The sequence below is a fragment of the Maylandia zebra genome, linkage group LG18 (assembly GCF_041146795.1).
Source record: "Maylandia zebra isolate NMK-2024a linkage group LG18, Mzebra_GT3a, whole genome shotgun sequence".
Classification (NCBI taxonomy): Eukaryota; Metazoa; Chordata; class Actinopteri; order Cichliformes; family Cichlidae; genus Maylandia; species Maylandia zebra.
The window spans coordinates 24,674,333-24,691,229 of record NC_135184.1 but is presented as its reverse complement, the minus strand read 5'-3'; the positions used below and the strand labels follow the sequence as shown (position 1 = coordinate 24,691,229).

Genomic DNA, 16,897 nt, shown 5'->3' with positions numbered 1-16,897 from the left:
AGCGGCTCGTGTGCGGGTTCCCTGGGTTTCAGCCGTCTGTCCAATGAGCGCGCGGGACACGGCGGCGGGGAGGCGGCGGGCTCGTGCGACAGGACGCTCTCATTGGCTACCTGTCAGGATGCTGAAAGAGTGTTTTACAAAGGCAGCGTGAGTGAGGAGAGAAATGTCTGAGCACCAGTTCTCCTGCTGCAAATGAGGCGTCCCGCTCCACTAAAGACGCCACTGATGTGCTCTCGGGGTAAAACAAACAGCACGCTGTTTTATCTGTTTTTAAACGAGACTGTAAAACATAAATTAAAGCTGCTTTTCCGCTTTGTTTGTGTCTCTCTTGTGCTGGATAAAAACTTACAGCTAAAATATGTAGTCATTAAATTTCAGTTTGATTGTCTTAATTTCGTTTCTCCTCGAATTAATTCAGTGTTTGTTTGTTTTTTGCTTTAGACTAATCTAATAATAATAATTTTAAGATTAATATAAGACCTCTCCTGTGTCAAGCGTCTCTTACTTTTCTTCCTGTTAATTATTCTCTTCATATTTTTTTTAAAAGAAAAGGTTTCAAAGATGTTTCTTTACTTGGCGTTTGTCTGTGCGTTTAACTATAAAAAAAAAAGAGCAATCATTAATTTCATTTATTTGCGATCAGTCAGCACTTTTCTCCTGAGCCTAAACTGTCTTTGCTCTACACCTTTTCGTTTGGAAGGTGAGCGTTGATTGTGTCCATTATTATTGACATTTAAAACAAATATTGGAGAGGAGGTTACGTTTTCCCGTCTTGTATTTAAATTAGTTACTTTAAAATGTGTCTAGATCAGGGGTGTTAACCGTAAGGCCCAGAAGCCAGAATCAGTCAGCAAAGGAAAATGTGAAAAATATTATGGCATAAATGTTGAACTTTTAGCTGGATTTTCAGGTTTTACGGCATTTCCTATGGATGGCCCCTATTTACTGTCTACTATACAAATATCTGTTTGTCTGTGTGTTTGTCATGCTGAAGAACTGACATGTGCTGTTGAAATGGCACTTGCTTTCTTATATTAAGATATCTCCGGGATTCAGTCTATTGTTAAACTTCCTAACACTGACAGAAAGTGGAGTTTCAATGTTCCGGACTTTGATGTGTATTTGCGTGACTGTACATGTGTTTTTGTGTGTTTTTGTGTACTGAGAGGAATATCTCACTCGCATTCACACTCCCAGTTTCGTTGGGGAGGGGTGGGACGGGGTTGTTCACTGAGTGCTTCTGAATTTGAAGTAAAGAGTTTCTGACACACTCCAGGCCTGATGTCCAGTGAAGAAAATCTCTGAAGCACTGAGCTGTCTTCACTGGCTTGACCTCTGACATCTCGTGTCTACTATCAGAGAGTTTAAAGCAGAAAGTAAAGACGTATTTAAAATCCTTCTGAAGATGAAAAACAATACAATCTTTTGTGTTTTATGACAAACACCTGAATTGATATTTTTACCCTTCTGTCCTGATTTTCTTAATCCTAATTTATACCTATTACTGACTGTTATTCATCTTTAAATATGTTATATTCTCATCTTTTCCTTCAAAGCTTATATCTGTGATAAATCATACTTCTGCACGTATAAAAACACAAGAGATTTTATGCAGATTTTTATCAGTTATCATTTTGTGTGGCATTTAAGTAGCTTCTGTAATTTTCTGGTACCTGTAAGCGCTTGTTGTCTTGAATTTGCAATTGTTTACCTGCAAGCACACTCAATATCTCTGTGATAAACCACTCATCTCCTGGCGTCAGTGCACATGCCATCTGTAACGTGTTTCATTAACATATATGTTGAGAGACATCTCCATCTAGTCCAGGTTTCTATCGGGAGTTAGCTCGATCCTTTCAGATAGAGTCCTCAGAGGTGAAATGACCCCAGAAGCAGGTCATCGTTTGCATCCAAGACTTCCTGTCTGTGTGAGCCAGACAAACTTCAAGCACCACTGGCTTCCTGACACGAGCTGGTATCAAGTGAAGTCAAATGAAATTGTCAAACCTGCAGCCAAGACTGGGATCACCTCATATAAACCTAATTATACCCATTCCTCAGAATTAAAAGAAAGTTCGCTCAGTTAAATTCAATTTTATTTATATAAAATCTATATAAAATATGCTTCATATTTATTGATTATTTTTGAAAGAACCCACATGTCAGAGATTTACAGTTAACAAACAGTCAGGTGAGTAAACAACACTGAGACACTTAAGATTGACAACGTGCGGCACGGGTGAAAAGCTCAGAGCAAATCACACCGAACTGCAGTATTCGTTTATTTTTATAGGTTACATCGTCAATATGCAAATATAATCACATTTTCTGTTACGCAGGTCCTGATGCTGTCTGCATGCAAGCTGTGTGTGTGTGTGTGTGTCACAAAGTATGTGTGTTGCAAGTCAATTTCTAAGAATAATATAATGCAAGTCAACTTCTGCGGATATGTATTTCTGTGCTGGTCTCTTATGGTAAATCCCAGTGTCACAGGGTCAGCTTCCTGTTTCTACGGAAAACTGTGTCTGGTGGAATATGTGTAACATAACTTTTGAAGCATAAGCAAATAAAACAATAAAAACTCCCTAACACCACAATAATACAGAGAAAATGTCAACAATCAGACGAAATCCTGCGAGCAAGCACTTGGCAACAGTGGGAAGGAAAAACTCCCTTATAACAGGATGAAACCTGAAGTAGAACCAGTCTTTCATTGTCAGTAATAAAGTCACTGTCAAGCTGTCAGCAGAGTGCTGTTGCATGTTTGTCCTTATGGAAACATTATTGAAGATTATTTTTGTTCCACAACACACAGTTCAGATGCTCTCAAACACAAAACCTTTTGATCCGTGACACACAAACACTCACATCAGAGCATCAGATTCAGTGGCTGCTTGCATTAAATGCTCTGTTAATCTTGAAGCTGAATGCTTTCAAAGCTGCTAAATTACAAAGAGGTTCTGCATGCAGCAGATGAGACACTTGGTGCAGCACTAAATTACATCCTACCAGCTCTGTTGGGGGACATAAACAGGCCCCGGTTGTGCAGATGGCGATGTAGAAATTAGGTTTACAGCACAATCCTGATCTGTATCAGTGTGGGAACTCTAGGGTGGGGCGGTCCGAGCTATCCGGGTGTAACGCGTGACAGATAGTGACAAGCTGAGGAAAACAGGGCCTTAAATGTATGAATTATTCTTGATTCTTATATACTTTGACCACATTTGGCTTACATTTCCAAACACACAGCATGTCGATGCCAGCGATCATACAGTCAGGTGTTTATCAAGGGGGAGTTTGGGAGTTTGGTCAGTGTTCAACATTAAGAAATGTTCAAACTTTATGAGATTTCTTTGGAAAGCGGATAATATAACACTTAATACATATCATACAAGAAGAATGAATATAATGAAATACTACTTATGATCAATAGCCTTTGCCTTCAGGAAGATTTGCCTCCTTTTCAATTAGAGGATGTAGCTAATTACACCCTATGACACAAGTATAGAGTTATCTTTACCTGCACAAACAAATTTTTTCCCTCCCATGTTTCCTTAAAACATTGTTTCATTCACAACATAATTTCAAACATGCTTTAAGTCCAGCAGTTTAACCTCTCTATAAAGATATAGCTCTGGCATGTGAAGCTGTCCCCTGTCCAGAGATTTATACCACGATCAGCACAAAACATAGCAGCGATTCTTTTCTCGGCACATGTAAAGCATTAAAATAACAACAGTAAAAGTGATTAAAAGTCACGTATGGATGAAATGTCTTTGTAGGTAGAGGTTAGAAAGCGGGCAGCAGTCACACTCCTCTCCCATCTTCACCTGAAGGCTGCGGCCGTGATTCCTCCTCCACCCAGCCGCCACCTCTGTGTGGGCAGTGAAATGACCATCCTCATCATCAAATACTGCAAAGATTCCCTTTCAACTGCTGGCATGAAAACATCTCAAGCCAGGAGGGGAGGGCACAGACAGAAGGGATCGCTTAAACATCTCATCCAGTGCTCAGCTTACTCTCCGTCCCGTCTTCGGCCTTTGAATTCCCCCTTAAAGAAGAAGGAGGGGGAGGCCCTCCCACCCTTTGCGACTCCCAGCCCCAGCTCGGCCCGCCTATTGTCCCCCTCCCCAACAGCAGTTTCTGCTCCAGAGGCCTTAGACAAGGCTTCCATTAATTGCAGGCCTGTGAGGAATACACGTGGGACAATGGGGCCAACAGAGTGTCCAGCCCCCAGACAAGGCTGGAAACAAGTGGTACAGGAATCCAGCAGAATAGACTAGTCCTGGCTGATGTCACTGAATACATTTACCTACCTCAGAGAGCATTCACTCTTTGCTTTGTTTTATTTGGACAAAAAAAAGAAGGGGTAGGGGGGAGGTAGCAGTATCAATGGAGAAGAGGAGCATGGGAGTGAGGTGGGGGGCGGCTTCTCCGGGATGGGAAATAACCGGTTGTCATGGTGATGTGCTGAATCAAAAATATGGCTGAATTTAGCAGATTTAGCAGAGGCAGAGATGTAAAAAGAGGGAGAGGGCATCAGATTAAACCCTGTGTGAGATAAGAGAAGGCTGCAAACAGAGGTTTAGTTTTTTTGGTGTATTCAGCCCTGTTTATACGGCAATAAAGAGCAGATAAAGGACCAGGAGATTAGCAGACTCATCTAGGCTCATGTTTGTCAACAACAACCTGAGCAGTTTCAAGTCAGCTTATTCCAAGTCAGTACACCAGCTTCTGATGGGATGCTTAGCTATGGCAAGTGAAGCTGCGGAGGAAAAGGGGGAGCATAGCAACTGGTATTTCAGCACAACAACCTGCCATCTGTTACCTAACATAGGGTTTCTTCTTCTTCTCATAAAAGAAAAAGGCATCATTTAGATCTTCAACTTGAAGCCAAAGGCAAGGAGACTGAAGTCTTATTGAAATCTGGGTCTCCCCCTTTGAAAGGGAAACCCAGTCATCGCCTTATCCCTCATCAAATTGAAAACCGCTTTGAGAAATTCTAAGAGAGGCCTCACATTTAATTTTTAAAACCCAGACATGAAAGTGTTGCCTAAACCACATTCAGCAGTGGAAACTCTTTAAAGCGCTAGTTAGCATGTAGATTATATGCATTTCAGTGCATTGTCAAAGTATCTAAGTGTATTTACATGTTAATATGTTCAGGGATACCACCGTCTTGAAAAGGTACTGGGGGTAGATTGGTGAACTGTTTTCTCTCCGTGGAATCTTTGGGAATGTGATTTCTTTGTGCCATCATGGTTCAAACACATTCCTGTAAGGCCATTGATATGATGAGCGCTGATTCGCTGCAGTAAAGCAACTTGTGAACCTTCTGATCCTGCCTAGAAAAAGAGCGTCTTGTCTATAAATATACCGTAAAATAAACTTAGCTAGGGGTTAAACTGGATCTTTTTTTGTTCTGTTTGTGTGTTGAGTGATCTGTTCTTTTAATATTTGCAACAATCAAAAAGCGTCCCTCAAGAAGAGCCCTGATGATGTCCCACCATGTGGCGCTTATCCTCACCCAAGCTTAGTCTATATCCATGAGTGTGTTTGTGTTGGGATTTATGAATGTGAAGATGCCCCATTCTTGCCACTCAAGATGACTCACAAGACCAGCGTTTTGGCCACTTATGCTGTGAAAGCAGCCTGGGGGATGCCCTTTCAGCACTCGAGGACCTCTGGCTGAGTCCCCTTCACACAGCAGATCAGCCTCACTTGGCAAAAAAAAAGTCCCTGCTCTTTACAGAGGGAGCCGTCCTGAGGGATGGCCCGCTCCTTGTCCCCGGGCCTCCCTTCTTCACCTGCCGGCTTAGCACTCATCACTTATGCACATAATCCCTGGTTAGTGCATGTGATCCACCAGCCCAGGCCCAGGCCCCTGGCCCCCGAGTCTCCCCTGCTCACATGCTTGCTGGGTGGCTCCTGGGTGGCCATGGCAACTCTCATCTTCTCATGACAGTTAGGCCTCAGTCATGCCTCTAAGTCCCTCTTCAGTCACAGTGCGTCTTTTTCTGTCCACTGTTTTCTGTCTCCTAAAGCCCTCCACTGTTTGTGTCTTGCTCCATCTATGGCTCTCTGTCTCCCTTTTCTCCCGTTTGTGTCTGTTCCCATGCTTCGGCCCAGCTGAGCCTGAGAAAACGGCCATAACTCAGCAACACTGTGGCACCTTCAGGGGCCACTGAAATGCATTGGTTCCATTCTAGTCCAAATTTAAATAGTGTCACCGTAAATGAAGGCCTGACCTCTTTTTGCTCTCAGTCAGATCTGTAAATGGAGATTGTAAGATACACTTGTGCGCTCCTTTTCAGTTTGGCCACCGCAGGCCTCCGAGTGCAGATCATCTTACCCCAGTGCAACTCTGCAGCCTCTAACCATTAGTTTGTTTAAAGCGCCCTCAGGGAGAGCAACCCCGGCAAATGTTGTGCGGCCTCACTCTAACAAGTGTCGCAGTGATCCGAACCGGTCCTCCCCCTGTGTGAAGGCCATGTGAGAGGCGGCTCCATCCATGCCCCTGCCACCTCCGCACAAGGCCCTCCATTGACTTCTAACCTGATGAGAGACCACAGGAGACAAAGGGCCGTGGGGCGGGGCCCTTCCCTCCGACAAGCCTGTGAACAAACGTTAACACGGCTGCAACTGTCCACCCCCTGAATCACTGAATTTATTGACCAACCACAGAGCCCATTCAGGCCTGGAAGGACTGATAAAGGAAGGGGGGACAGGAACGCCACCAAGGCCCAGTGAGGGAACCCATGCTTAGGTGACATGAGGGAGGAGAAGGGCTTTGTGACCGTCTGGTGGGTCACGGACCTTTTACCGAACATGGGAGCCTTTGTGTCATCTGTAAAATGAGGCCAGGCGTAAGTAAGCGAGCATCAGGTTGGCCTTGTGTCCCGAGTATTAATCAAGGGTCTTAAGGGGGGTCCAACAACGTTGAAGAAGCTGCAGGACAGTGATGTGCAAAAACATGCGTAACACCTAAAAGAACAACGTATGGTGGAGAAAAGTGTGCCTTTGGGGGCCGTTACTATGCAAAATATCCTGAGCAGACACTGTTACAATCAGCAGACAGACTGTGCACCACGGGCCCACGTCTTGGAAATACACAACACCAAAAGAAAAAGCAAAAAAAACCCAAAACATGTGGGCGGGGGGGGGAGAAAAAGTCTAAAATGCTTGAAATAGCGCACGTCTGAGTGCAAGCTTGAGAAAACCTTTTTCAGCGAGTAGCTAGCTGTGAGGAAGAAAGACTGTGTGTTTTAGCTTCTTTATGTCCTTCTACCACTCTCCATCTGTTCCTCTACTGATACAAAAGGAATACAGCAGAGAGTACACAAAAACCCATATTGCTTTGTGGAGAGGCAACACTATCCACGAAACTACATCGCAAACACAGACAGAAAGCACGACATCCTGGCTCTGTGGACATCGTGTTTACCGAAAAGATGATCCGCGGGATTCACAGACACACATGAATTCATGATGCCTCCTCATCCTCATCATGAATATTCCCAAAAAGGCTCTTCCCCTGATCTGTGGGAGATTCTTTTCTCTTTTTTTTTTGGTACAAGCGAGGACCCCCTTCTCTCATTCACAGTCTCCTCTAAATCCACCCATTCACTGCCTATAGGCCCTGATCTCCACATGAAATGATACCCCTCTTTCTCCTCCACTCTGGCGCCTTTAAGCACCCATATGCCAGGCAGCGAGGAGGCTGGGAAAGCCCATAATTGATCAGTAAGTCTAGGCTGAAAAAGTGTGACCAAGGTCAGCCCCCCACGAAGCACGCAAGAGTGGCTTCAGATACAGATTTATTGCAAATTGAAATGGAAGTTCTGCAGAGCAAACACAAAACATTTTTTTTTTTTGCATGATCCAGATAAGAAAGAAAGCACAAACATGTTACAGTTTCTGTTAAAAATGTTCTGTTTTGCATTAAGAAAGAACATTTCATCACATAATTTAAAATTACATTTTAAAACTGCTTAAAATATATATATTTGTTTACAAAATTAGACATTAAAATTAGCTGTTAAAACATTTTATAGCAGCAAGTGTTTTAATGATTGGGTTTGATTAATTAATCAAAACATTATTATTCTTCAGTACCTTTGTGATGTTAAATGGTGAAATGCGCAATAAAAAGAATTTCAACTGATATTTTTCTGCTTTTCACTTCCACAGGAAGAAATTCAGGCAAAGCAACTAAAAAAAAAAAAAAAAAAAAAGACTAAGAATCCAACAGTGGAATGTTTTCTGCCTCAGAAATCGGAAAGTACCATTTACGCCCATGAACAGGCGTTAAATCTCTCACGTTTCTTTGAAAGTTTCTTTGAATTTGTACAGCTTTGAAGTTCTACCAGCAGCAATGTAACTGAATGGTAAAAACAGCAGGAGGGCAGTGTATCCATGTGATAGAGCTGATCTTTTGTTCAGTGTCAGACTTTCAGATATTTCAAAGAGTGGGGCATAATGAAAAAACTCAAAACAATGGAAAGATTAATCTGACCATTCCCAGTGTCTAGTGTCCAGAGCAGTACTTGATTTTCTTTTAAGCTACTAACGGTTGGCACTACAAGACAATACCAGTACCATGCCTGCACAGCAACCAGCAATTAATATTAGCTTAACACCAAGTGTAGCAACAAGAGGGAATGCCTATTAGAGCCTAGCTTTGCACAGAGACAGGATGCCCAACAAAAAAATGCCACCATGTGAGTCCATAGTGGGCAGATTTGAGTGAACTGTGCTGTGTGGGCAGGAAAAACCACACATGCATGTTTTGAGCTTCCTTAAAGAAAGCCTAAGTGCAGCCCATAGCAGTTTTCCCTTTTGGGTCTCCATAAGGGTCTTCTCTGGTAACACATAGCCCATATAAAACTCTGGTAGTTCAAAGGCAAAATTGCAATGGCTGGATGTTGTTGATATGGAATGGACTTCAGGAAAGTCGTGTAAAAATCTGCCAAATTAAATATGAGCAGCTGCCTGTTGTGGTGACCCCCTAAGTAGTTTGTTGTTTTTTGTTTGAGTGACATTCTGGTCCACTCTTCACTCCAGTTTGATGCATGTGAGGTGGAAAATATGTACTCAATGAGCTATAATTATATCATATCTCAGTATCTGATAGAGCACATAGGGGCCCAGTTTTGCAGCCTACCTTGGGACTCACACGAAATGCATGGCTTAAACCTGCACTGTCAGGTACAGTTAGGCCCCAGTGGGGCAGCCAGTACTATGTGCAGAGAGGAACCAACTGTGTGGCCCATTACAGGCCTGCAGTGAGTAAGCCCACACTCTGCTCTACAGTTCGGGGCCCCGATGCGTCCTACATTTCATACTGGTTCTCAGACACTGTGGCCCATGTGACTGCCCACAGTAACCCCTCATGGGGCCCAAGGTAGCATGTTTGCTAAGGTAGCTATTCCCCCCAGTTTCCAGGCTTGGTGCTAGGCTAAATTTAATGAGACATTGAACATTGACCGAGAAAACAAATAATGCCAAGCTTTTCCTTTAATAATCCTCTGGCTCAAGTTTCAGTAGCGAGATACGACAGTACGGCTACGATAGAAGTACAGGGTGTTTGCCCATTTTGAGGAGGTGAATTAAACCATCATACAAGCTTTAGGGAAGCTTCAGGTTTAGCCTGTGTTGAGTTTTGGTTGGCAGTCACATTGAGGTCAGAGATGCTGGATTTTAGGTCACTGGCATAGGTGACAGCGGAGGGTTGGGGGGGCCACTCACTGCCTTCCTGCAGCTCCAGAGCCAGCTGCATATACAGCGCCCTTGGTGCCTTGTGTCTCCGACAGAACAACCAGGAGAGGACGGACGAAGCCCAGCGGTCATTGGCCACCTGAACATGTAAGGTGGAAAATATGGTAAATGGTAAATGGCCTGCATTTGTATAGCGCTTTTCTAGTCCATAGGACCCCAAAGCGCTTTACACTACATTCAGTCATTCACCCATTCACACACACACATTCACACACTGGCGATAGCAAGCTACATTGTAGCCACAGCTGCCCTGGGGCACACTGACAGAGGCGAGGCTGCCGGACACTGGCGCCACCGGGCCCTCTGACCACCACCATCTCCAATGCGTCATTTTCTGTCACTTTTTTGTGAATTTATGGATTTAATCATGGATTAAAATTGTTGTTTTTGGCTGTTTGAATATTACCAACACTCCCAGCCCCATATTTATGTATCTAAGCCTACAATGGCCCCAATAAGACATTATAACCATTGGTGACTGAAAAAAAGAGCTTGAAGCTGATGGGTTCATAGAATGAGCTAGACTTGGTCATTCATGACCTGCTCAATGGTGTAAATGTTAACTTTTTTTTGGCTATGTAATCCGTGTTATTGTTGTAAAATGAGAAGAAAAAAAAGCAGGAGAATCGAGGTTAAGGATAACATGCTACTGTCTACACAGTGAAAGAACAGAAAGTGTAGTGAAAAGCTTCCCAACCTGCGGCGTGTGAGCAGAGGAGGACTCTGCGGGGCGACTTGCCCTGTGATTGCCTCTGAAAACTAGCCTCCACAAGATGATGTCAAGGATCAAAATCTATGGAAGATTTCAGGAACTTGAGAATCAGCTGATTATGAAAATCAGAAAGTCGAAAACATCTTAAATGGAGAAAAAAATGATTCACTGATTTCATTACTTAGCAGTGATGCACCACCGACACTTACTCGGTAAGAAAGAAAGCAAGAAATCACATGCAAAATAAACTAAATTAAAGCATGCAAATCACAGTTTGCAATTTTAAAAGGAGCTCAATCACAGCAAGCAGGCAGGGTGTGGTGGTTTCTGAGCCGTACCTCCAACAAGAAAGAAGCAGCCGCATTCCCGATCATAATGATCACCAGAGTGACACGCCAGTCATGGGGAACACACACGATCTGGGGAGGCAGGAGAGGATGGAGAGCGGTGAGTGCGGCACCTCTGAGCCAATGCAACATCTCAGATATTCACGCTTTTGCGCAGATGTTTCTCTTTTTCGGTCCCAACACGAGGCAACTTAAAGCCTGTGGTGTGACAGTAACACGCGGAGAAAATGAGAGAAACAACGTTTACCTGCAGGAAGTTGTCAACAGCAGGGAAGGGATGCAGCATGATGAGGAGGAGAAAAGTGTACAGACCGATGCAGGTCAGCATGAACAGCCCTCGTGGAAGAAAAGTTACAATCTTTATCAATTTATATGTGGGATACGGGGAAATTCCTAAGTTGTGACTGTTTTTACACTCCTTTTCTGTCTTTTTAAAGCTTAAAAGTGTATTTGTGTTTCCTTAAAATTTGAAACACGCATCGCTGACAAAACAGTCTTAGCCTTACAGTTCTTGTAGCTTGGTTGTCTGAAGGGTTTTCCCTTGGAAAAAACGATCGCCACAGCTAAATACTGGAAGGTGGAGATGTAGAAGAGGGACGTGTTCTCATAGTTCCTGATGTTTTTATGGTTTTGAGGATCAGTTACGTTAACTCCGAGAGAGAAGATGGACCTGGAAACATTACAAGCGCTGCAGGAAAAGAGAAAAATGCAGAAAATGAGGACAAATGTCTCCTTTTACAAACAAAGAATGCAAAAATCAAACACGATAAAGGCAAGTGAAAAGCAAACGTTTCAAACGTCTCTGTTCTTTTACTGATATTAAACAGCACGCCGCCAACTTGAGCAGTAAATAAAGAGCTTCACATAACAACTGTTAGAGAAATCGGTTTATGTTTAGTGTGTCTGAAAGAAATATTGGGCAGATTTTTTCTTTTTAAGCACGTGCCATCACCACATTAATAATCCTAACAGACCACAGATATGTTAAAAAAATAAATAAATCTACATCACTCACTCTGACTCAGGCGTCCATGTCTCGTACCAGCTCTGCTGTCGTACCAGGAGAAAAGCCAGGACCTGGAAGACCAGGCAGGTGAGGATCTGGGTCAGGACTGAGAAGAGGAGCTGGCCTGAGATCAGACTGGACGGCGGGCGACGCCACACCAGCTCCTTCCAGGCTGGGTTCAGACTCACTGACAGAGAGGATATAGTCATTAGAGAGCTGTTTTTTGAACACTGACTGGAAAAAAAAAAAATTTTTTTTAAAAATTGGTGCTCGTCGCCACGCTGCTCACTTGTAAAGGCAATGGTAAGAATGATGATGAGGTCAATGAAGAGAAACTGGAAGTCTCCCAAGTTGCTGAGAACCTAAAATATCAAAAGATCACACAGCGACAAATTAATGGCTCTATAATCTCAGCTGACACTCGCTGACTTTAGAGCTAACCTACATTCCTGTGTCACACTGTGTCATTGTCATCCTTTTCCCAGCAGCGGCGCGTCACTTTGCTGTCACGTTCCTTTGTTTCACCTAAACTTCTTTTTAAAGACGCAACTTGTGGGAACCGTATCAAAGTTTGATATGGTATACATTCCTATTTGGGACCCTTCCCCCCATTTTATTCATGGTGTCTCAAATGACACAATGTTTTCCCAGCAGGTGACAAAGAGAAAAAATTTGGAAGGACAAATATCTATTCACCGAGTAGAGCAGGATGACACTGATGAACTGGATGATGCTGTAGAGAGCCATGAACTTAAACACGCAGAACGATGTTATGAGGGCGGCCCGTCCCTCCCTTTAGAAGGAAACACAGGATTTAGAGTTCAAATCAAAGCTGTTCTCAGCTGAAGATGCTCTCAGAGTGTGAATAAAGCTGTGAGATACATTTACTCCTTTACCTGATTAGGTTGGGGACGCAGGAGATGTTTGAGGTAGAGGAGGTGAAGGGTGACGCAACTGACGCCTCCAGCTCTGACAGAGAAATCCCGCTGTGAGCTCTCTTCAGCGCCTGAGAGGGAGAGAGGACTAAATTAATATAACTCACTTTGGGTTTGAGTAACGCTGCAAAACCAGAGGTAAAACACTCAGTTTGATAAGAGTAACTTATTCATCAATACATCAAATAGATCAATTACTGTTTGTCAGTACATAAAATATTTAAGGAAACTACAGCTGTGGGCACCGAGGGAACAGAGAAAAAAAAACAAAAACACCACAAAGTCAAAAGGAACCATGACTGCAAGTAAAATGTAAACCTACATAAATGCTTTTAAAGCATGCATACATGTGGTTTACTTTACACTTAGTCCAAGTATGTGATATGCAGGTTGCTTTATACCACCTGTAGCCTCTTGTTCAGCTTTAAGAGGCTACAGTGTTTCAGTTTGTTTTTGCAAAAAAGCATAAGAGACGATGAAAAATATCATTTTTATTATAAAGCTGACTCAGACTTACTCCACAGTCATTAGCACCATCACCACACATCCCAACGGTGTAACTGGAAGATAAATAAAACACGTGAAGACACATGAAACGGATTAAACGCAAAACCACAAAACAGAGGAGCGACTCACTCCATGCTCTGCAGGACTTCCACCAGCTGAGTCTTCTGGTCTGGAGCCATGCGAGCAAACACGGTGGCTCTCAGCACAAGCTGCAGTGCCACCATGAGGGGAAAAGGAGAATTACACAGCTTTACACATGTTCAAAGCTAACGTGGACCAAGTAACAGACAAAGAGTACGTGTACCTTCTTGACCAGCTGGGGAAAGTATTCAATAATGACAGCGAAGGCCTTGCCGCTTACAGCGAAGTGATAACTTTGCTCCTGAGAAACCTCCCCATCCCAGGTCCCTTCATCCAGCTCGATCTCCACAATCTGAAGGATTAAAGATGAGCCAGTCATACCATGGTACTATTTTATGTGGAGAATAAAATATCAGATTTAAGCCAAACAAACCTTTTTACTCCCCCTTTTTTTTTTTTTACCTAAAGTGATTCATGCAACTGAACGACTGAAAAATATATAAATGTATAAAACGAGCTCTGCACTGACAAATGCTTCAGTTCTTGCATTCTATATGAACTCAAAGGCAAAAATACTGTAAAAGTAAAGAGATGCCTCAACATGTAGGTGTCAAACCTACTGCAAACAGCAGAGTGGTTGAACAGGATTTGGAACAGTATTTAAAAACCAGCCTTAACAAGAGAAGGTAAATCATCTGTCCAGGCATGTGTTGTTTTCCTTGAATTACAGTACCATGAAAGTGTCTCGACACACACGTCAACGCTTTTAATGGTTGCTTCCAAGGAGCCAGACCTTCCTGTAATATTCGTATCTTGAGGCACTTTGTTACCAACAGCCTGTCACAAAAACACATTTGTTCCCATTTCTTGTGTTCAATCTATGAAAAATGCCAACGAAAACACAGTTTGACAGGCATAAAATTGTATTTTTGCACTAACCAAAAATGAATGCCAAAGAGCTAATAGCTGAAAGCTTTTAATGTCTCAGAATGGTGTGCAGTGTGTCCCTAAAACAGGGGTGTCAACATAAGGCCTGGGGGCCAGAATCAGCCCAGCAAAGCCTTCAGCCGGCCCTCTGGAAGGCTTTGGAAAAGTAGTTAAGTTAAGGATAAAAAGATACTTTCCTACTATATAAATGTGTTAAAAACTTAAAACTTAACTTATATTAAAATATCTAAAATACATTATATATAAATACATACATTTTGTCACATTATAGCCACAAACATGAATCAGTTTTATTGGAATTCCACGTGAAAGACCAACACAAAGTGGTGCACACGTGAGAAGTAGAACCAAAATCATACATGATACCAAACATTTTTTACAAATAAATAACTGAAAAGTGGGGTGTGCGTAATTATTCAGCCCCCTGAGTCAATGCTTTGTAGAACCACCTTTTGCTGCAATTACAGCTGCCTGTCTTTTAGGGTCGATCTCTACCAGCTTTGACTCGGCCATTCTAACACATGGATATGTTTTGTTTTAAAACAAACCATTGTTGCCCTGACTTTATGTTTAGGGTCGTTGTCCTGCTGGAAGGTGAACCTCCACCCCAGTCTCAAGTCTTTTGCAGACTCCAAGAGGTTTTCTTCCAAGATTGCCCTGTATTTGGCTCCATCCATCTTCCCATCAACTTCCCTGTCCCTGCTGAAGAGAAGCACCCCCAGAGCATGATGCTGCCACCACCATATTTGACAGTGGGGATGGTGTGTTCAGAGTGATGTGCAGTGTTAGTTTTCCACCACACATAGCGTTTTGCATTTTGGCCAAAAAGTTCCATTTTGGTCTCATCTGACCAGAGCACCTTCTTCCACATGTTTGCTGTGTCCCCCACATGGCTTGTGGCAAACTGCAAACAGGACTTCTTATGGGTTTCTGTTAACAATGGCTTTCTTCTTGCCACTCTTCCATAAAAGCCAACTTTGTGCAGTGCACGGCTAATAGTTGTCCTATGGACAGATTCCCCCACCTGAGCTGTAGATCTCTGCAGCTCGTCCAGAGTCACCATGGGCCTCTTGGCTGCATTTCTGATCAGCGCTCTCCTTGTTCAGCCTGTGAGTTTAGGTGGACGGCCTTGTCTTGGTAGGTTTACAGTTGTGCCATACTCCTTCCATTTCTGAATGATCGCTTGAACAGTGCTCCGTGGGATGTTCAAGGCTTGGGAAATCTCTTTGTAGCCTAAGCCTGCTTTAAATTTCTCAATAACTTTATCCCTGACCTGTCTGGTGTCTAAATCCAATTGAGAATCTGTGGCAAGATCTGAAAACTACTGTTCACAAACGCTGAAGAATGGGCAAGGATTTCAGTCTCTAGATGTGCAAAGCTGGTAGAGACATACCCTAAAAGAAGACTGGCAGCTGTAATTGCAGCAAAAGGTGGTTCTACAAAGTATTGACTCAGGGGGCTGAATAATTACGCACACCCCACTTTTCAGTTATTTATTTGTAAAAAATGTTTGGTATCATGTATGATTTTCGCTCCACTTCTCACATGTACACCACTTTGTGTTGGTCTTTCACGTGGAATTCCAATAAAACTGATTCATGTTTGTGGCTGTAATGTGACAAAATGTGGAAAAGTTCAAGGGGGCCGAATACTTTTGCAAGCAGCTGTCTTTACACAGACAGAAAGGGCAGTTTTACTGGTCTAGACCACATAAGATGGGCTGTATGTAAATGAGTTTGATATTCCTGCCTTAAGATTTGAGGAAAGAGAAGAAGAAATAGCAGACCATTAAAAATAAACAGTATCTGAAAGTCATGTCTGAGAAACAACAGCACAGAGCTGACACAGAATCTGAGAGATAAATATGGGCCTTCAGTTGATCCATCCACTGTTCACTGAAGCCTCATCAGAAATGGTCTCAGTGGAAGGGTGACTGTCAAGAAGCCATTCTTAAGGGAAACAAAGAGAAAAGGCTGAGGTATGAAAATTACACAAGAACTGGACTGAAAATCAGTGTCAACATATCTGATGGAGAGATCATTCAAACTTTAATGAAGCAGAGAAAGGAACAAAAGGCAGTCAACATCCAACGAAGAGCTCTGGAACATCCTTCAAGAAGTCTGGAGAACTACAAGGGCTGGCTCAAACCTTCTTCCCAGTACCGTCCACTAACCGGGGATTACTCGGTGGTTCTTACCTCGTTGTCCTTAACAGCCTGAGCTTGGTTTTCAGTGTAATGCCACGTGATACTCGCAGGCTGGAAATCTTTGGGAGGCCCAGCATCTGCTATTATGACCTTCTCGCATGGACGGACCATTCCACAGTCTCGAGCCACCGATATGGCCGTCAACATATTGTCGCCTATCAGAAGATACAGAGGAGAGGAGGGAAATGAGAGGCACAAACATTTGAATTTGCGTCGCAAATAAAAGACAAATTGACTGAGCTGCATTACCCGTGACCATCAATGTGCGTATGTTGGCTCGCTGTAATTCACATAAAACACCAGCAGTCTCTGGTTTGATTTTGTTCTGCATAATGATCAGACCGAGGAACTCCATGTTGGTCTCTATTACGTCCCTAT

General features: G+C 43.0%; 1 protein-coding gene across 4 annotated transcripts in view; it reads right to left on the bottom strand.

Annotated features, from left to right (window-relative positions):
- Positions 1-2,214: 2,214 nt before the first annotated feature.
- LOC101482989 (polyamine-transporting ATPase 13A3) overlaps positions 2,215-16,897 on the bottom strand; it is a 34,805-nt gene continuing 20,122 nt past the window's right edge. For 3 of the 4 annotated variants that reach the window (XM_012924472.5, XM_012924473.5, XM_012924474.5), the window contains exons 20-33: positions 16,769-16,893; positions 16,511-16,674; positions 13,589-13,717; positions 13,414-13,493; positions 13,295-13,337; positions 12,739-12,848; positions 12,539-12,635; positions 12,132-12,204; positions 11,852-12,029; positions 11,343-11,524; positions 11,084-11,172; positions 10,828-10,908; positions 10,475-10,570; positions 2,215-9,856 (exon numbers count right to left, since the gene is read on the bottom strand). In XM_012924472.5, coding sequence (XP_012779926.3) covers positions 9,617-9,856; positions 10,475-10,570; positions 10,828-10,908; positions 11,084-11,172; positions 11,343-11,524; positions 11,852-12,029; positions 12,132-12,204; positions 12,539-12,635; positions 12,739-12,848; positions 13,295-13,337; positions 13,414-13,493; positions 13,589-13,717; positions 16,511-16,674; positions 16,769-16,893 — 1,687 coding nt within the window. In that variant the 3' untranslated portion in view covers positions 2,215-9,616. The remainder of the gene's footprint in view (positions 9,857-10,474; positions 10,571-10,827; positions 10,909-11,083; positions 11,173-11,342; positions 11,525-11,851; positions 12,030-12,131; positions 12,205-12,538; positions 12,636-12,738; positions 12,849-13,294; positions 13,338-13,413; positions 13,494-13,588; positions 13,718-16,510; positions 16,675-16,768; positions 16,894-16,897) is intronic. The other variant, XM_012924475.5, reaches the window with a different exon arrangement.